Source organism: Myotis davidii, unplaced genomic scaffold, assembly GCF_000327345.1.
Source record: "Myotis davidii unplaced genomic scaffold, ASM32734v1 scaffold370, whole genome shotgun sequence".
Classification (NCBI taxonomy): Eukaryota; Metazoa; Chordata; class Mammalia; order Chiroptera; family Vespertilionidae; genus Myotis; species Myotis davidii.
The window spans coordinates 17,158,211-17,175,429 of record NW_006288615.1 but is presented as its reverse complement, the minus strand read 5'-3'; the positions used below and the strand labels follow the sequence as shown (position 1 = coordinate 17,175,429).

The 17,219-nt window shown below is 38.4% G+C and overlaps 1 protein-coding gene across 4 annotated transcripts in view; it reads left to right on the top strand.

Moving 5' to 3' along the window:
• Positions 1-1,564: 1,564 nt before the first annotated feature.
• The window catches only part of PDK1 (pyruvate dehydrogenase kinase 1), a 31,553-nt gene continuing 15,898 nt past the window's right edge, over positions 1,565-17,219 (top strand). For 3 of the 4 annotated variants that reach the window (XR_001513342.1, XM_015561982.1, XM_006760620.2), the window contains exons 1-7: positions 1,565-1,730; positions 3,921-3,992; positions 6,511-6,695; positions 6,997-7,092; positions 8,068-8,145; positions 9,837-9,913; positions 11,681-11,779. Coding sequence is in view for 3 of the 4 variants with exons in the window: in XM_015561982.1 (XP_015417468.1) it covers positions 1,621-1,730; positions 3,921-3,992; positions 6,511-6,695; positions 6,997-7,092; positions 8,068-8,145; positions 9,837-9,913; positions 11,681-11,779 (717 nt within the window). In the remaining variant the exon portion in view is untranslated. Of the gene's footprint in view, positions 1,731-3,920; positions 3,993-6,500; positions 6,696-6,996; positions 7,093-8,067; positions 8,146-9,836; positions 9,914-11,680; positions 11,780-17,219 lie in introns of all 4 variants that reach the window. The other variant, XM_015561983.1, reaches the window with a different exon arrangement.

Sequence of the window (17,219 nt, the reverse complement as noted above, 5' to 3'; positions counted from 1 at the left end):
ACGTGTGCAGGTCCGCGCCGGCGGCCAGGCCCCTCCCGACCCGGGCTTCTGGGAGAGGGCACCTCCGGGGGTCGTGGCACACAGTGCAGAGTGAGGATACATGCCCACTTTCGTATGATGATTGCATAAAACTGGCCTGGCGGTAGGGGAAGCAGGTTATAACTGGCCCAGTGTCTCATGGAATGTTTTCCTTGTCCCTGGCTTGCGTGTTTCCTCCAATAGCCTGTTCATGTCATCAGCAGCAAATAAGTCCTGAGCACGTGTGAAGTGCACGAGTGCAAGATGCACAGTTCACCCCCTGGAAGCGACTGCCACCTTCCTCTTCCTCTGCTGGGTGGTTTTTTGTTTGTTTGTTTTATTTGTTTTCTAGAAAGGATACAACAGATTACAGAGGAATTGCAAAGTTAGGCTCTTTGACTTCTCATTATGGGGGGTGTTGAGGGGAAAAGGGAAAAAACTCTGATACACGCTAATGAAGTCCTAAAATTTAAGCAAAACAGTTATCTCCTGCATTGTGAGTGCTATTAGGTCATGAACGGATCACGAGTGGGCTTGCAAGATACCAGCATGGCCGGCAACTTTATCTCCAAGTTGTGGTTTACAGGGGCAACTTTTGGGGGCTCACGTCCTCGGATTTTGTTTTTATATTAAAATGTCCCTAGTGTGGTTAAGGGGTCAAGTTGGCCTTGTTTACAAGTATCCCTTTCAACTTTCACAAGAAAATGTGTTCCTTTAATACCATCGTTCCTGCTGTTGACAACCTAATTTCTGCTAAGGTCCTCTCTTGTGGAAATAGCAAGATTATAAATTAGTGACTTTCAGATGCATTGCTGACGTGATCTAACTCTGCAGTTTCATTTAAAATGGAACTGCTTGCCAGGGGACGTTCTACAGTGGGCCTGCTCAGTACCCTGATAGAGGAGTGGAGGAATGAGCAGGCTGCTCTCCTGGCATTAGACAATTGAATAGGACCTGCTGGGGGAGAAACTGGAAGGCGGTTGCTGAACAGGCATTGGTATGTTTTTGCTCTTTGTTGCCTGAAAGCCCTTCTCTACATCTGCTCTTTGGTTATAGTAATTAGTGTAGTAGTTCCCATGCACATGACAGAATTTCTCTAATTAGTATAGTGGTTCCTGTGCGTCTGACAAGATTTTCTGTTTCTTAGACAGGTATTCACTTCTCATAAACCAAGACGTAGGAAACACGTTGTAAATGATGGCGGCAGCAGTTTATATAGGGTAGGCTTTGCAGGTCCTGTTAATTAGACTCCTCACCTTGCTCAGACTTGCTCAGGTTGCATTTGTTCTAAGACAGGAAATTACAGTAAGGATGCAAATAATGGAGACAGGAAAGTTTCTTCATTGCTCTACATAGCCATTGGAATGTCAGGAATTGGAAGGTTTATTCCGGATGCCCTAGAGACTGGGTTATCTCATCCCTCGCCCGCCTTTACTTACCCTGTCATTATGGTGATGCTACCGCTCTGATGTTTCTGGCCAAGTAACTCCCTCTGTGTTTCTCCCTGCCTCTTGGCTTCTGCTGCCTTATGGCTTCCACTTACTGCTGTTCCCACCGTGTCTGGTTTCAGGATCTGTGAATGCTTGTGAAAAGACCTCATTTATGTTCCTGCGGCAAGAGTTGCCTGTTAGATTGGCAAATATAATGAAAGAAATAAGTCTTCTCCCAGATAATCTTCTCAGGACGCCATCAGTTCAGCTGGTACAAAGCTGGTAAGAGTCCCGTGTTTGCAATTTCAGTGGGGTTGTGGACTAAACTCAAGTTAAAGCAAATAAATCCTTTTTTTCTTTTTTCTTTTTTTTTACTTTTTAGTAGAATCTTAAGGTTGCTCTTTAGTAGAGTCCTGGTGCTACCACTCCTTGGTTTTGAGAAAAACAATCAGAACTGCACAGAAATGCAGACACTAAGCTTAAGATTTATGTTATTCAGTCTGCAGGGATGTTATAATCATATATGCCATTTGTTGAAGTGAGGAATTTATGTACAGCACCTTTAAACCTTTCCACACCCTGCCGAGTAGTCATTATTATCTCCATTTTACAGATGACGAAACAGGTTCCAACAGATGAAGTTTTTTTTTTGTGGTTTTTTTTTTGCCTAGTACTGGAACTGGGATTCAAACCTGGATTTCTTTGTTTCTACTATACTGTGCTGCAGCCAGAAAGATGAAATGTATTAAAAAGTGCATATATTATTATAAACTGAATTTATTTTATTGAAGTATATGTCACACAAGTTAAAATCTTTTTTATTTAAAAAACAATTAGAAGTTATTGGAATCGTATAGAAACTGATCTCTCTTCCAAAAAATGACAGAAGAGTTATGAAGGGTGTACACCATACGTGGCCACCTACATACATTCTTCCTTGTTAATGTTATTAACTTAATAGTTCTCTTAATCACTGAACGTTTCAAACAAAAGAGTCTGTCAGAGTTCAGTTTAATTGGAAAAAAAATTTAGCTGCAAGACATTTCCCAATAATGATTCATGGAGATCCTTGCTTTCCTTTGGTAGGCAGTACAGTTTGTGCAAGAAGCTGATCTAACATCAATTTAAAATAATAAGTGAAAGAGAAGATACTTTTCTCTGGAAGCTTATTCCTGTGTGTTTTTTTTAAATTCTTCATTAAAAAATAGCATATGTTGCAATTTAAAATCTGATCTGTGCCTAACATGTTGTGAGTATTCAGATCTCTCTTGAATAAAAGAGCACAGTTTTTCTTGACAATGAAGAGAAAATTAATAGTTAAAGGAAACCTGCCGGTATCAGAGTCACTTAACTCTGGAATGTAGAGAGGCAAGTTGTTTGTCAACAACAGCTTTCCAAACCAACATATGGATTTGCAGATTTTAAAAACACTTTAATTCCCTCCTCCCCACTCCTCTCCCCACGTCTGCTGAGTTAGGGCAGTTAAACAGACCTTATACTCATGAAGGTCATTGAATGATAACAGGCTATTTTAGCTCTGGCCCTGCACTGCCTTTGTGCTTGGTGGTATGACCTTGAGAAAGTCATTTGGACTTCCTTTATTTGGCTCCTTCCTTAACAGGTAATTTACTACCTTGAGATGTTAGATAAATTAAAACCTACATTCTCATGACTTTTGTTTTTGTTCAGTTCTGTTTAAAAGAACTAGGTGGTATAAATTGTAGGCTTTTAACAAATATTTGTTGATTGGACATGGACATCTAAAATTAAGGTTTAAAACACAGACCTTTAAGTTAGACTCTTAGGCCAAGATAGACTGGGCTCTGCATTTAACTGAGGCTAAGACAAGGCATTTGCCCATGATCACATAGTTATTGGTTATAAACACAGTTCTCATGACAATCATCATTTATACTGTAATTTACAGTGGTAAGTTTAGGAAGTTTAAAAGCTATTTCAGCTCGGCTGGTGTGGCTCAGTGGTTGAGTGTCAACCCATGAACCAAGAATCACTAGTTCGATTCCTAGTTTGATTCCATGTTGGGTTTGCAGGCTCGATCCCCAGTAGGGGGCATGTAGGAGGCAGCTGATTGATGTTCCTCTCTCATTGCTGTTTCTATCTCTCTATCCCTCTCCGTCTCTCTCTGAAAAAATGAATAAAAAAATTAAAGAAGCTCTTTATTAAAGATAGCTATTTTAGAGTATAGAAGTTTAAAAAAATAGAAGAGGTAGGAAATCTTAGTTCTTCAGTCAAATGTAACCTATGCTTTTAGGAGAAAATGTGCACATCCTGCTAGTTTGTGCCAGGAACTTTGCTCAAATGTGATTATGTATAAAAATCCCACTTCAACCATAATTTAGAGCACTATACTAAATTAAAAAATAAATGTTAAAAATCCCTTTTGAGCATTTTCACAATATTGAACTCTCAAAGTGTGAAAGAACAAGTTTACCCTGTTGATTTGTATTTTAGGTATATCCAGAGTCTTCAGGAACTTCTTGATTTTAAGGACAAAAGTGCTGAAGATGCTAAAGCTATTTATGAGTAAGTATACTATCTTGACCTAATTCTGAACATAATTTTTGTACCCTTTAAACATCATATAAAAATATAAATTGATTAACTTTTAGTTTCCCACTGTAGTGGAACATGTGGCAGTATATTTATCTAAAGCAGCCCACACGGGCAAGGCAAGTAACATAAAGTACTGGGAACAAGAAATGCTTCACGCTCCTCTGATCTCTAGTGTAAGAAAAAACACAGCTCAAGTGTGGTGGTCAACAGATATCTAGATGTGGCCTCGGTGCTGCCTGATGGAAGGTGAGGACTTTTCACCTGGAGAGCGCATGTATGTAAGACAGCCACCCTCAGCTCCAGCCCACCATTGCCATACCAAAATGCCACCCAGATCATTTAAGGTTTTTGTGTGTTTAAAGAAAAGTCACAAGTCTAGATTTTTTTGTTAATCTTCCCCTGATGATATTTTTTCCATTGATTCTTAGAGAGAGTGGTGGAAGAGAGGGATGGGAGTGGGAGGGGAGAGAGAGAGAGAGAGAGAGAGAGAGAGAGAGAGAGAGATGAGAGACACTTTTTTTGGTTGCCTCCCGCATACTCCGGACTGGGCTGGGAATCAAACCTGCAACTCAGGTATGTGTCTTTGCCTGGTAATCGAACCAGCAACACTTCGGGGCATGGGCCAGTGCTCTAACTACGGAGCCACACCAGGCACACATCTAGATTTTTAATGTAAAATCTCCCAATTTTGAATGATAGACAACTAATTAAAAATTTTTAAAAATACTGAAGGCCTTCAAAAAATGTCTGTGGGTCTCTGGTTTATGACCTGTTGTCTGTAAGATAATGTAAGTAATATGACCAACATATCAGAACGGGCAAACCCAAGTAGTCCCCTCAGGCAGTTACCTGCTTATTCCAATGACTGTTGGTCAAAAGTTGGAGACCACCTCTTTTGTTGTCCTCAGTCTTTAATACATTTCCTTTGACTGTCTGTAAAGGTGATGGCAACACTTCATTTTTAAAGCTTCAGTTTTATGATTTTGGTCTGAAAATAACATCAGGATGTACTCTGTGCCTACTTATGGAGCACATTTTGCATGAATGATATTTAATCTTTAAAGCAAGTTAGTTGAGATACTACTTTCTGTGCAAAGACATTAATTTAAGGTAGCATAAAGGTCAAATAGCTAGCAAATGGTGGGGCCCAGATTTGGACACAGGTAGTCTTAAAAGTAAACATTATGTTACTTTTATGTTACATGGATTATGTTATTGAACCTTCTGGAAACAGTCATTCAGAGGAGTTAAGCGGAATAATACTGTTTTGTATTTTAAAAAAGGAGAGAAAGATGATGCCCTAGTCAGTTGCTCAGTGGTTAGAGCATCAGCCCATGGACTGAAGGGTCTCTGGTTTGATTCCTGGCCAAAGGCACAAACCTCCGTTGAAGGTTCAATCCCTAGCCCCAGTCTGGGCATGAGCAGGAGGCAACCAATCACTGTGTTTCTCTCACATCAGTGTTTCTCTCTCTCTCTCTCCCTTCCCATCCTCTCTCCCCTTTCTACTCTCTCTAAAAAAATCAATGGAGAATGTATCCTTAGGTGAGGATTAAAAAAAAAAAATAAAGAGGGAAAGGTGAAATAAACTAATAAAGGGGTGACTAGAAGTGATGAGATGTTTGCTGTTTTTGAGGAGTTTTCTTGTTTGTATTTTGGATTAACAGTTTCGCTTTGAAGCTAATTACAAACTAGGAATTTCAAAAGTGTTTTGAGTTGTGAGAGCATCATTGGAATCAGTTAATAGTACTCAAGATGATGACTTTGAATGTTTCTCATTCGAAAGTGTAAATTCTGATGGGTATGTTACAAAATGGATTTTATTACTTCCTAATTAAGACTCTTTTTCTCTTTTATTTAGTTCTTTAAATTATCCATGCAAGAATGTCTTCTAAACGACAGAAATGGGAAGGCCAGATGATTTGAAAATTTTTCTTTTCACATAACAGTTGACTTTTCCTCTCCCATTTTTAAACTTATAGGATGAGTGAAATTAGAATTCTTTCCTACTTTTCTGTTCTAAGGGGTTCTTTCTCTCTTTGAGCCCCAGGGACTAGTTCCAAAGCAGACAGGCTTTATTGGCTCATTCATCTTCATTCCTTACAGAGCATGTGTTCCCTAGAAGCAAGTGCTCTGTCTTCTCTTAGACTGAATGTCCCTGAATACTGTCCTCATAGCGAGTGCTCAGATGACCCCAGCTGACAATGGTTAAAGGAAAACCATAGTATTTTTAGGATTATGTTTTGTTGCAGCCTTACTTTTAAGACTTTCAAGAAATTTCAAACGTTTTATTTTGGAGGTTCTTACACTGTCACAGACTCAGTGTATTTAATGATCTGAAATATATTTACAGAAGTGTAGGACAGCATGCACTGAGGCTTCTTTTGCTGAATTAGGGATTGCTTGCCTAGTGTAGTTGGTTAAACTTAGACTTTAGTATTAAATTCACTTGTCAAAATACTTGGCTGTATTGAGAGACAGGTTTGTTTAGCTTTACAGATACCGTGATACGGATCAGGAACCGACACAATGACGTGATTCCCACCATGGCTCAGGGTGTGATTGAATACAAGGAGAGCTTCGGGGTGGATCCCGTCACCAGCCAGAATGTTCAGTACTTTTTGGATCGCTTCTTCATGAGTCGAATTTCAATTAGAATGTTACTCAATCAGCACTGTAAGTGTCTGGAAGTCAAGAAAAGAAGCTAAATAAAGTATATTGATATATTTTAAATTATTTAGAAAACTTCCCTTTAAGGAAAATGTTTAATTTTACTTTTTTATGTATTAAGAAAAGTAAATAGACTGCTATACAAAGGAGGTGTTTTTATTGAATGTAAAAATACTGTGTTTATGTTTAAGAAAAATGTTTGTTCTATTGTTCAAGTACCACTTAGAGAAACAGTTTTCAAATCTGGAAATGGGCTTTGGATATTTTAGTTTGTTTTATTTGTCTCTGATGTTTCATTTCTTAACAGCCTTATTGTTTGGTGGGAAAGACAAAGGAAGCCCATCTCACCGGAAACACATTGGAAGCATAAACCCAAACTGCAATGTAGTTGAAGTTATTCAAGGTAAATACTTACATTTCTCCTTTCAGAAAGGATGTAGGAATCAAAATTGTTGAGTGCTAGTTCTCGATATTAAAACAGCTACTTATATCCTGAGGTAAAAATGTTAGGAGTGAATATATGGGTTTGCAAATAACTTTATAATGTTAATTGTGCTTTATGTACAGGATATTTGTTTATCCGATGCTCTGTTAGGTAAAGTATGGTGATACTGTGTGGGTATCTGTTTCACTTCAAAAATGTTAATCCTCTTTCCCCTTTCTAATTCTCTGTCTAGGAGCCATAATTTATAATTGGTTTGCATCTTTCCACACTTTTTTCTGTTTATACCACATACTAGAGGCCACTTGGCCTGGCCTGTGCCCTCTGGCAATCCGGGACCCCTTGGGGGATGTTGCATAGCTAGTTTCGGCCTGATCCCCACTGGCCAATTTCAAAAATGTTAATCCTCTTTCCCCTTTCTAATTCTCTGTCTAGGAGCCATAATTTATAATTGGTTTGCATCTTTCCACACTTTTTTCTGTTTATACCACATACTAGAGGCCACTTGGCTTGGCCTGTGCCCTCTGGCAATCCGGGACCCCTTGGGGGATGTTGGATAGCTAGTTTCGGCCTGATCCCCACTGGCCCATTCAGACAGGAGGGAGCCCCATCCTGTGTGTTGAGCGACTGTCCCCTGGTGGTCAGTGTGCGTCATAGCGACTGGTTGACCAGTCCTTCGGTTGTTCGGTCTCTTAGGCTTTTATATATATAGATGTGGGTTTTGCTTCTTGTTTTTTTGGTATAGTATCTGTCATTTCTCCTTTATGGCTATTAGGCTTTGTCTGTCATATTTAAAAACTAAGATTTTTTTAAAGTATATTTTCTTCTATAAAAAAAGTTTGAAAATTTCATTTGTCAGTCCTATTGCCACCTTAATGCATGAAACAGATGTAAATTTATTTAATGCTTTTTTGTTGTTGTTTTGATTCACACTAGATGGCTATGAAAGTGCTAGGCGTCTTTGTGATCTGTATTATATTAACTCTCCTGAACTAGAGCTTGAAGAACTAAATGGTAAGCCTGATGCTTTCTATTCCTCAATTATCACTGTTTTGATGACTTGAGAAGGAATGATAAGGATAATTTAGATTTTTTTTAATATAAAAGGACTTTTCATCAACTTCATTCTATAGCTGAGTGAGAGCAATCATGTTAAAACATATTTGTGTGTGTGTGTGTGTGTGTGTGTGTGTATGTATTTAATATAGTTCGGTTCTTTCTGAAAGACATTTTGGTCTTCCCCATTAAAAATTTTTTTAATTGATAATGTTGATTCTTTACTTATTTTTGGTTTTCTGGTTAGAAAAAATGGTGCCAAGAAAATTCCATTTGACTTTTATATGCACTTCAATAATGTAAGGTTTACCCTAGAGCCGTGGTCGGCAAACTTTGGCTCGCGAACCACTTGCGGCTCTTTGGCTCCTTGAGTGAGGCTCTTTCTAAGCCTTAGGAGTACCCCTAATTAAGTTAATAACAATGTACCTACCTATATAGTTTAAGTTTAAGAAATTTGGCTCTCAAAAGAAATTTCAGTCGTTGTATTGTTGATATTTGGCTTTGTTGACTAATGAGTTTGCCAACCACTGCCCTAGAGTATTTCTACTTCCTGAGTTGTAAATCACTATTTACTGTTGAGGAAGTAGAAAGACTAGAGGTGTAAAGAAGAAATAAAGACGCTCATTTATTTGAGAATCTGTTTATCTCTAATGGTCTTTTCTTCACCCGACAGTGCCTTTTGGAAAAAAAAAAAAAAGGTTTAGGTGCCTTGGAAGGAGATTTCTGAGTCTTACTGTTTTCCTAGAGGTAGGGTAGTTTAAAAGGGGGAAAACATTTCCTAAGTTAACATGACCCTTTGAGAAGAATAAAATTAAACAGTTTTTACTAAGTTGTATTCTGGACAGCAGTGGACGTTACCCAATTGAAAATAGAATTGTTTGGTGTTTTTCTAAAGCCATATTCATGCTTTTGGTCCATAATGGTACATTTAGTAAATAAGAACCACAATGCACCAGTGATAGTTTGGGAACCTGAGCTACTCTGGACAGTTTCCAGGTGTCCCACCCATGTTTCCAATGGGTATTTTATTCAAAGGGAATCCAGTGTGTTGGCTACTCTAGAATCCTAGGGCGTGGTGAGCCTTATTCCTTTGCTCAGCCCACGGTTCTGTTTTACACACTATCTGCCCACCAGGCTCACCTGGGCACCTATTAAATGGTTGAATGGAAAATCAGCATCCCTGGATCAACTGATGCTAGCTTAATTTTTTGTCTTCAGATTTATATCCATGGAAATGCCTGAAATAAAACAGGAAACAATCCACCTGGGTGAAACATTTTAAAAAATAGTTTAAAAAGAGAATGCATTTATGTAAGTTGGGCCATGGAATTTATAGACTGTAACACTTTTTTTTGGAGAGTAAGATTTGGACCTTAAGGTTGAGTGTCCTTTAAAAAGATTGGCCGTCATAGAGAAGAATAGGAAGAAGGGTTGGTTTATGCAGGACTCACGTTGTCACTGTCAGGTATTAATCTAAGTGAGCATGGGGTTCAAACACTAATACAGTGAAGAACTGGTGTGGCACTTCTCCCCCAAGTGATGCTATCCTCCATAGTAAATGTTTTCTTTTCATTACTACACAATATATTCTTTAAAATGCTTTAAGCACATCTCTCTGTACTTTTATATTTTTCTCTTCTGCTCTGTAGCAAAATCACCAGGACAGCCAATACAAGTGGTTTATGTACCATCCCACCTCTATCACATGGTGTTTGAACTTTTCAAGGTTTGTAAAATAGTATTACATAACCTATATCAGTCCTTTCCTGAGGTTAGGAATCTGCTCTGAAAGTTAAATACTCTACCGGGTTTTCTTCAGTTTAATTAAAAGATGTCATATCATGTTCAGCGTCATGTCACATTCCTGGAGATCAGCCTTTTGACAGCGCTGATGGGCACCTCAGTGTGGTGGTAAGCTCAGCCTGGGGAGGTAGAAAGACCTGGGGTTCAATTCCAGTTCTGCCACTTAATTATGTGTGTGACCTCGGCCAAGTCGCTCAACCTTTCTGAGCCCCTGTTTCCTCTTCTGGAAAACAAGGGTATTACTATCCAGGTTAATATGAAGATTGGAGACAACATACTAAATGTCCAGTACAATGTCAGCACAGTGTAGGTGCTCCTAAAGGTTCTATTTTTAAAAATAACAAATACTTAGAAGAATGATTCTTAACTTTCCACCCTTAAAGGACCAGAGTCCTACTGCTGTATGCTTTTTTTTTTTTTGAGAAAGTCATTTATATTGATGTACAGGGCTTCTGCTGTTATATTTGCTCCTTACAACAAATTTTGAAAACTAAAAATTATGCTAGTAATGTTGAGAATACATTTTTCCCCCAATAACACTTGCTGGTGGGCAGGAAAGTGGGTGATGAGAAGTGGTACGGGCCCCTGAGGCTGACAGTGGCACCCTAAGTCAAGCCTGTAGTCTCTCTTACTTTAGTTACCTTGTCTTCAGCCAACAGCAAATTAGAAGAGGGAAGATGTGGCTTTCAGCCTCATATGGAAAATATACTGAAACAGAAAAACTGATGGAATAATAATAATGTCTTAGAACAGCAAGGGTTCAAGAGTGCTCTTTTGTTCTAAGACAGCAAGAAAATATCCTTCTAAAAATCTTTCAGAGTGATTAAAGAAATGATTGGCACTTAAAGGATTAAAACTAATTTTTCCCTTGAAATTTCAGAACATAAAGATCTTGTTCCCCATGATGCTTAATAAAAGAAGTACTACCATATTATATAAGCGAGTTTATATAATGTCAGTATAATAGCTTCCTTATGGAACCTGATCTTAAATGGCCTTCAGTAGAGATGATAGAATCTGTTCCTTAGGGAGATACAATATGGATTGGTGTGCCCGGTCACACTTTTTCCAAAGTCAGTCCCGTCTTTTGCCTTTTTGGCTTTATCGAGTCTTACCAATTTCTCCTCCAGTGCTACACGCCATGTCGCCATTTAGTGCTTATGACATGTTGGCAGTTTGTACGCTGTATCCTTTAAAAATTGTTCCAAACAGTTTTACATGTAAATGTCCTTAGTTTCAAACTAATGGTAAATTGGATTAGTTTATATCATTATAAGACCATTGCTGTAAATAGTATATGAAAACTTTTTTTTCTTAAAGCAATTAGTGATAAAATGTTTCTTATAAAAATAAATGAAAGTTTTCAAAAAATAAGATTTGTCTGTTATCTATTAAATTGTAAAAACATTTGGGTAGAGTTTTCTGCTTTAATGTAAACTAGTTTAAAGTGTTAAAACATCTGGTTTTGAAAAATCTACAGAATTTAGTTGAAATCTTTAAATCAAAATGTCTGACTTCATGATTTTTTTTAAGTAATTCTTTAAATATGGTTCTAAGAATAATGATTCATTGGCATATTTCCATCGAATTAAAACTTTTAAAATTTCAAGTAGCATATTAGTTGAAAATTATAATTACTTTATCTGTTTTTTAAAAGTTGTATTTTAAATATAAACTTAATGTATTTCAGAATGCAATGAGAGCAACCATGGAATACCATGCTGACAAAGGTGTTTATCCACCTGTTCAAGTCCACGTCACACTGGGTAGTGAGGATTTGACTGTGAAGGTAAATGCTTTTTCTTTTATTTTTTTAAGTTGATATACAGGCATGCACATAATTTCTAGAAGGCATAGTTTATTATTAGGAGAAATAAATCCTATCCCTTATACCTAATAAGCACATTGCTTCATTTTTCTGACAGATTATGGAATTATCCCTTGAGTCTATTCCTGTTCTGGTCCCTAATTCAGATGATTCAAGTTAAAGTAAATCCTTGAGACAGACAGCTTAGCAGTGATCATGAATATCCACTTTGATAAATCTAAAATATTTGGATATTTGCAGTGTTATGCAGATAGTAAATTTTTCATTTAAAAATATGTTTTTATTGATTTCAGAGATAGGAAGGAAAAGGGAGAGAGAAGTCTTCTCCCTTTTTTGGGGGTCAGTCTGGCTAAAAGTTGTAAATTTTGTTAATCTTTTTCAAAAAGCTAATTCTTTATTTTGTTGATTTTTCTCCACTGTTTCCAACTCTGTATTTCATTAATTTCAACTCTAATCTTTCTTATTTTCTTCTTTTTGCTTACTTTGGAGTTAGTTTGCTCCTTTTTTAGTTTCTTAGGATGAAAGTTTGGATTATTGATTTGAGACATTTTACAGCTAAAATGTCCCTCTAGGCCAGCGGTTCTCAACCTGTGGGTCGCGACCCCTTTTGGGGCCGAACGACCCTTTCACAGGGGTCGCCTAAGACCATTGGGGAACACATATATAATTACATATTGTTCTTGTGATTAATCACTATGCTTTAATTATGTTCAATTTGTAACAATGAAAATACATCCTGCATATCAGATATTTACATTACGATTCATAACAGTAGCAAAATTATAGTTATGAAGTAGCAATGACAATAATTTTATGGTTGGGGGTCACCACAACATGAGGAACTGTATTAAAGGGTTGCAGCATTAGGAAGGTTGAGAACCACTGCTCTAGGCACTCCTGTGTATCCCATACATTTTTTATGTTGTGTTTTCATTTTCATTCATCTCAAAATATTTTCTGATTTCCTTGTGATTTCTTCTTTGACCCATTGGTTATTTAGTAGTGTGTGTTAATTTGCATATGCTTGTTAATTTCCCTCATTTTGTTCTGTTATTAATTTCTAATTTTATTGCTTTTTAGCCAGAAATACAGTTGTATGATTTTAATCCTTTTACATTTATTGAGACTTGTTTTATGGCCCAACAAATGCTCTATCCTGGAAAGTGTTCCATGTGTACTTGAGAAAAATGTACATTCTGCTGTTGTTACATGGAATGTTCCATAGATAGTCGTTAGGTCTTGTTGGTGTATAGTCTTGTTTAAATCTTCTATTTTCTGTTCTTCTGTTGTCATAGCCATTATCAAAATTGGTACATTGAAGTCTCCAACTATTATTTTGAATGGCCTATTTTAATTACTGTTAAAATAGGATTTGTTTGCCATTTTGTCATATGTAGTCTCTGTATCTTATATCTCTTTTGATTCTGTATTTCTCCATTCCTGATGTATTTTCTGTTAAATGTTTTCTGATGAACCATTTTAATTTTCTCCTTGTTTATTTTTAAAAAATATGTTTTTATTAATTTGAGAGAGAAAGGAAGGGAGAGGAAGAGAGATAGAAACATCAATGATACAGAAACATTTAATCGGCTGTCTCCTGCATCCACCCTACTGGGGATCGAGCCCACAACCCAGGCATATGCCCTGACCAGGTATCGACCTGGCAACCTCTTGGTACGTGGGTTGATGCTTAATCCACTGGGCCACACCAGCTGGGCATGCAATTATCTTTTAAATAAGATAGGAGAAAAAATTTACAAACAGCGAACCGGTTTGGCTCAGTGGATAGAGCGTCGGCCTGCGGACTCAAGGGTCCCAGGTTGGATTCCGGTCAAGGGCCTGTACCTTGGTTGCGGGCACATCCCCACTGCAGGGCGTGCAGGAGGCAGCTGATCGATCTCGCTCATCGATGTTTCTAACTCTCTATCCCTCTCCCTTCTTCTCTGTAAAAAATCAATAAAATATATTTAAAAAAAATATTTACAAACAAAAAATACACTTATACTATCCTTTATATTTACCTATATAGTTACTTTTCCAGGTAAATATATGGTATTTATTTCTTCACGTGAATTTTATATACTGTCTAGTATTCTTTCATTTCAGGCTGAAGCATCCCCTTTAATGTTTTATGATAGGGCAGGTCTACCAATGGTGAACTCTCTCAATGTTTGCTTATGTGAGAACTAGAGGCCCGGTGCATGAAATTTGTGCACAAGTAGGGTCCCTAGGCCTGGCCAGCGATCAGGGCTGATCGGGCCTTATGGCTGCCAGCCAGGGTCTTCCTTCCCCAGCTGCCGACTGCCAGCTGCGTTTTTTTTTTTCACTCTGCTCCATCCCCTGGTGGTCAGTGCACATCATAGCCAGCGACCAGTCTCCGGGTCGAACTCCTGTGGGGACACTTTGCATAATAGCCTTTTACATATATAGACTAGAGGCCTGGTGCACCGATTTGTGCACTGGTGGGGTCCCTCGGCCTGGCCTGTGCCCTCTCGCAATCCGGGACCCCTTGGGGGATGTCAGAGAGCCAGATTTGGCCTGATCCCTGCAGGCCAGGCTGAGGGAACCCAGGCCTCTAATATGCAAATAAGATCTTTGGTTAATCTCTTTCCACCTTCCCCCCTCCCCCCTTCCCTCTGAGATTCATTAGTCTGTTCCATGTTTCCATGCCTGTACGTTGAGTGTCTGCACCCTGGTGGTCATTGCACGTCATAGCTACCAGCCGGTCAGCTGGTCAGCCGGTCGCTTAGGCTTTTATATGTATAGATAAATGTCTAATTTTTTCTTCATTTTTGAAGGATAATTTTGCTGTATATAGACTTCTTAGTTGTTAGTCTTTTTCTTTCAGCACTATGAATATGTTAACCCTGCTTAACCTTAGGTCCTGCTTATACAGAAATTCAAGGTCAGTCAGAGGTGAAAGCTTAGGGATCTGTTCAGGTTTTTCCTGAGCACGAGCATAGCCCTAGGCATTAAGATGACCTTCTGGATTCTCAGGACATGTCTGAGCTTTTTAAACCCCTTTATATATCTCATTCCCTAGCTTCCCTTATTAAGCTTTTTGATTAGCCTATTGTTTGCCTCAGGTGGCCTAAAATTTATTATCTCTAATTTTTTTCCTGTCTTATCACTTTTTAATTTCTTTGTTTTTTAAATTAAATCTTCATTGTTGAAAGTATTACATTATGTCCTCTTTGTTCCCCCATTGACCCCTGCTAATCCCCCCTCCTTCCCTCACTCCAGGCCTTCACCACCCTGTTGTATGTGTGTGTGTCCATGGGTTATGCATATATTGATACAAATTCTTTGGTTGATCTCTTCCCACCCACCTACCCACCTCCTCCTTCCCTCTGAGATTCTACAGTCTATTCCATGCTTTTATGTCTCTTTAAAAAATTTTATTTAGTAATTTTTAGAGAGAGAGAAAGGGAGAGAGAGATTTGATGTTCCATCCATTGATTCATTTGTTGGTTGACTCCTGTATGTGCCTGACCTGCAATCTTTGGTGTCTCAGGAGGATGCTCTAATCAACTGAGCTACCTGGCCAGGGCACCTCTAATTGTTTTGGACAAATGTTTCTGATAGTGGGAAATACGTTCATGCAGTATTTTTTTGCATTGGGAGCTCAGAATCGGGTCAGAAAAATGCAGTGGCTGCTGGGCTGCTGATTGCATTCTGACTGCATAGTATTATTGTTAGGGGGGTGGGAATAAGGCAGTTAAAACACCACGGATCTCACTGTTGTTTTTCTTGACTGCATGCCCCCAAGATTGCTACAAGACTTTGGTTAATTTCCAGAGCTGAACAAAGTTGATGCTGACATTTTTTTGCCCTTTTCCTGGTGCTCTGATGGAGGAGAGAATTTTTGGAGCTCCTTTCTCCACTATTTTTGCTGACATCTTTCTTACTGTTCCTATTGAGAATACTTATGCTTATTCCAATTCCCATTTCTTTGTATGTGACCAGTCTTATTTGTAAGCTTTTACAATCATTTTTTCAGCTATATTCAGAAATTTCATAATAATGTGACTTGGTGTGGGCCTTTCTGTTGGGCTGGACCTTGATACTTTCTTCCAGTGGTCATATTTGGAGGATACTGGGCTTTGTGATATGATCCTCTCTTTTTTCATATCTTTTTTTCTCCTGTTTTTTTTTTTTTTTTAAATCTGTTTAACTTTTTATTCTACTCTGTGAGATTTCCTTGACTTTAAATTACCAGCCCTTCTGTTGACCTTTTAGTTTCACTATCTCATTATAAACTTATTTTTTAAAAGATATTTTTATTGATTTCGCAGAGGAAGGGAGAGGGAGAAAGAAGTAGAAACATCGGTGATGAGAATCATTGATCAGCTGCCTCCTGCATGCCCCCCCACCGGGGATTGAGCCCGAAACCTGGGCATGACCGGGAATCGAACTGTGCCCTCCTGGTTCATGGATTGATGCTCAACCACCGAGCCATGCCAGCTGGGCTAAACTTCTTTTTTATTATTTTTTATAGTATTCCATTTTAGTTTTATCTTCTTTAATAACTGAGGCTATTAATAATAGCCATTTTAAAAAAATTAAGTTGTCTGCTGTCTGCACTGTTACCTCTGAATTTTTTATTTATCTCTCTTGGCTATTCATTTAAAAGAAGTAGGCACAAATAAATGTATGGCTGTACGATCTGTTTGCTGAAAAAGTAATGTGAATGCGTCATGTTTTTTCCAGCCCAGATGCTAATGTGTCTATTTTTTGATTCGTTATGTGTCAGCTACTTGCCCACTAAGGTTTACTTGATTCAAAGTAAGTCCCATTTGGGCTTCAGTTATGCTGCAGCGTGATCTTTCTTGTAGCTCTCTCTGCTTCTGTTTCTTGTTGCTTTAGCACACTGGCCTGCAGATGCTTTCCATTATTGTGGTTATCATCACCACATGGATCGAGGTTTACTGAATTCCTAGACACTTAGCCACAAACTCGTTCTGTGTTGGTGGATGGACAGACTTTGCTTAGGGAATCTGTTTGGTGTAAAGAAAGGTTCATAATGACCAAGCATTTCCATTTCTAGGTCTGTATATATCCTGAAGGTTTAAATACAGATATTCAAGCAAAAACGTATACAGGGATGTTCATAGCAGTATTACTCACAATAGCCAAAATATGGGAAAAGCTCAAATGTGCATCAACTGATAAATGGACCAATAAAATGTGATACATATCCTATCTAATAATAGACAAACATGGTAATTGACTATATCTTCGCTACGCCTCCCATTGGCTAATCAGCACGATATGCAAATTAACCGCCAACAAAGATGGCTAATTTGCATACTGCAGGAAGGGCAGGCCAGCACGAGCCGCCATCCAGGTGCCCGTGTGCTACCCCAGAAGCCGCCTGCCTGCCATCTGTGTGCGCGGCCCA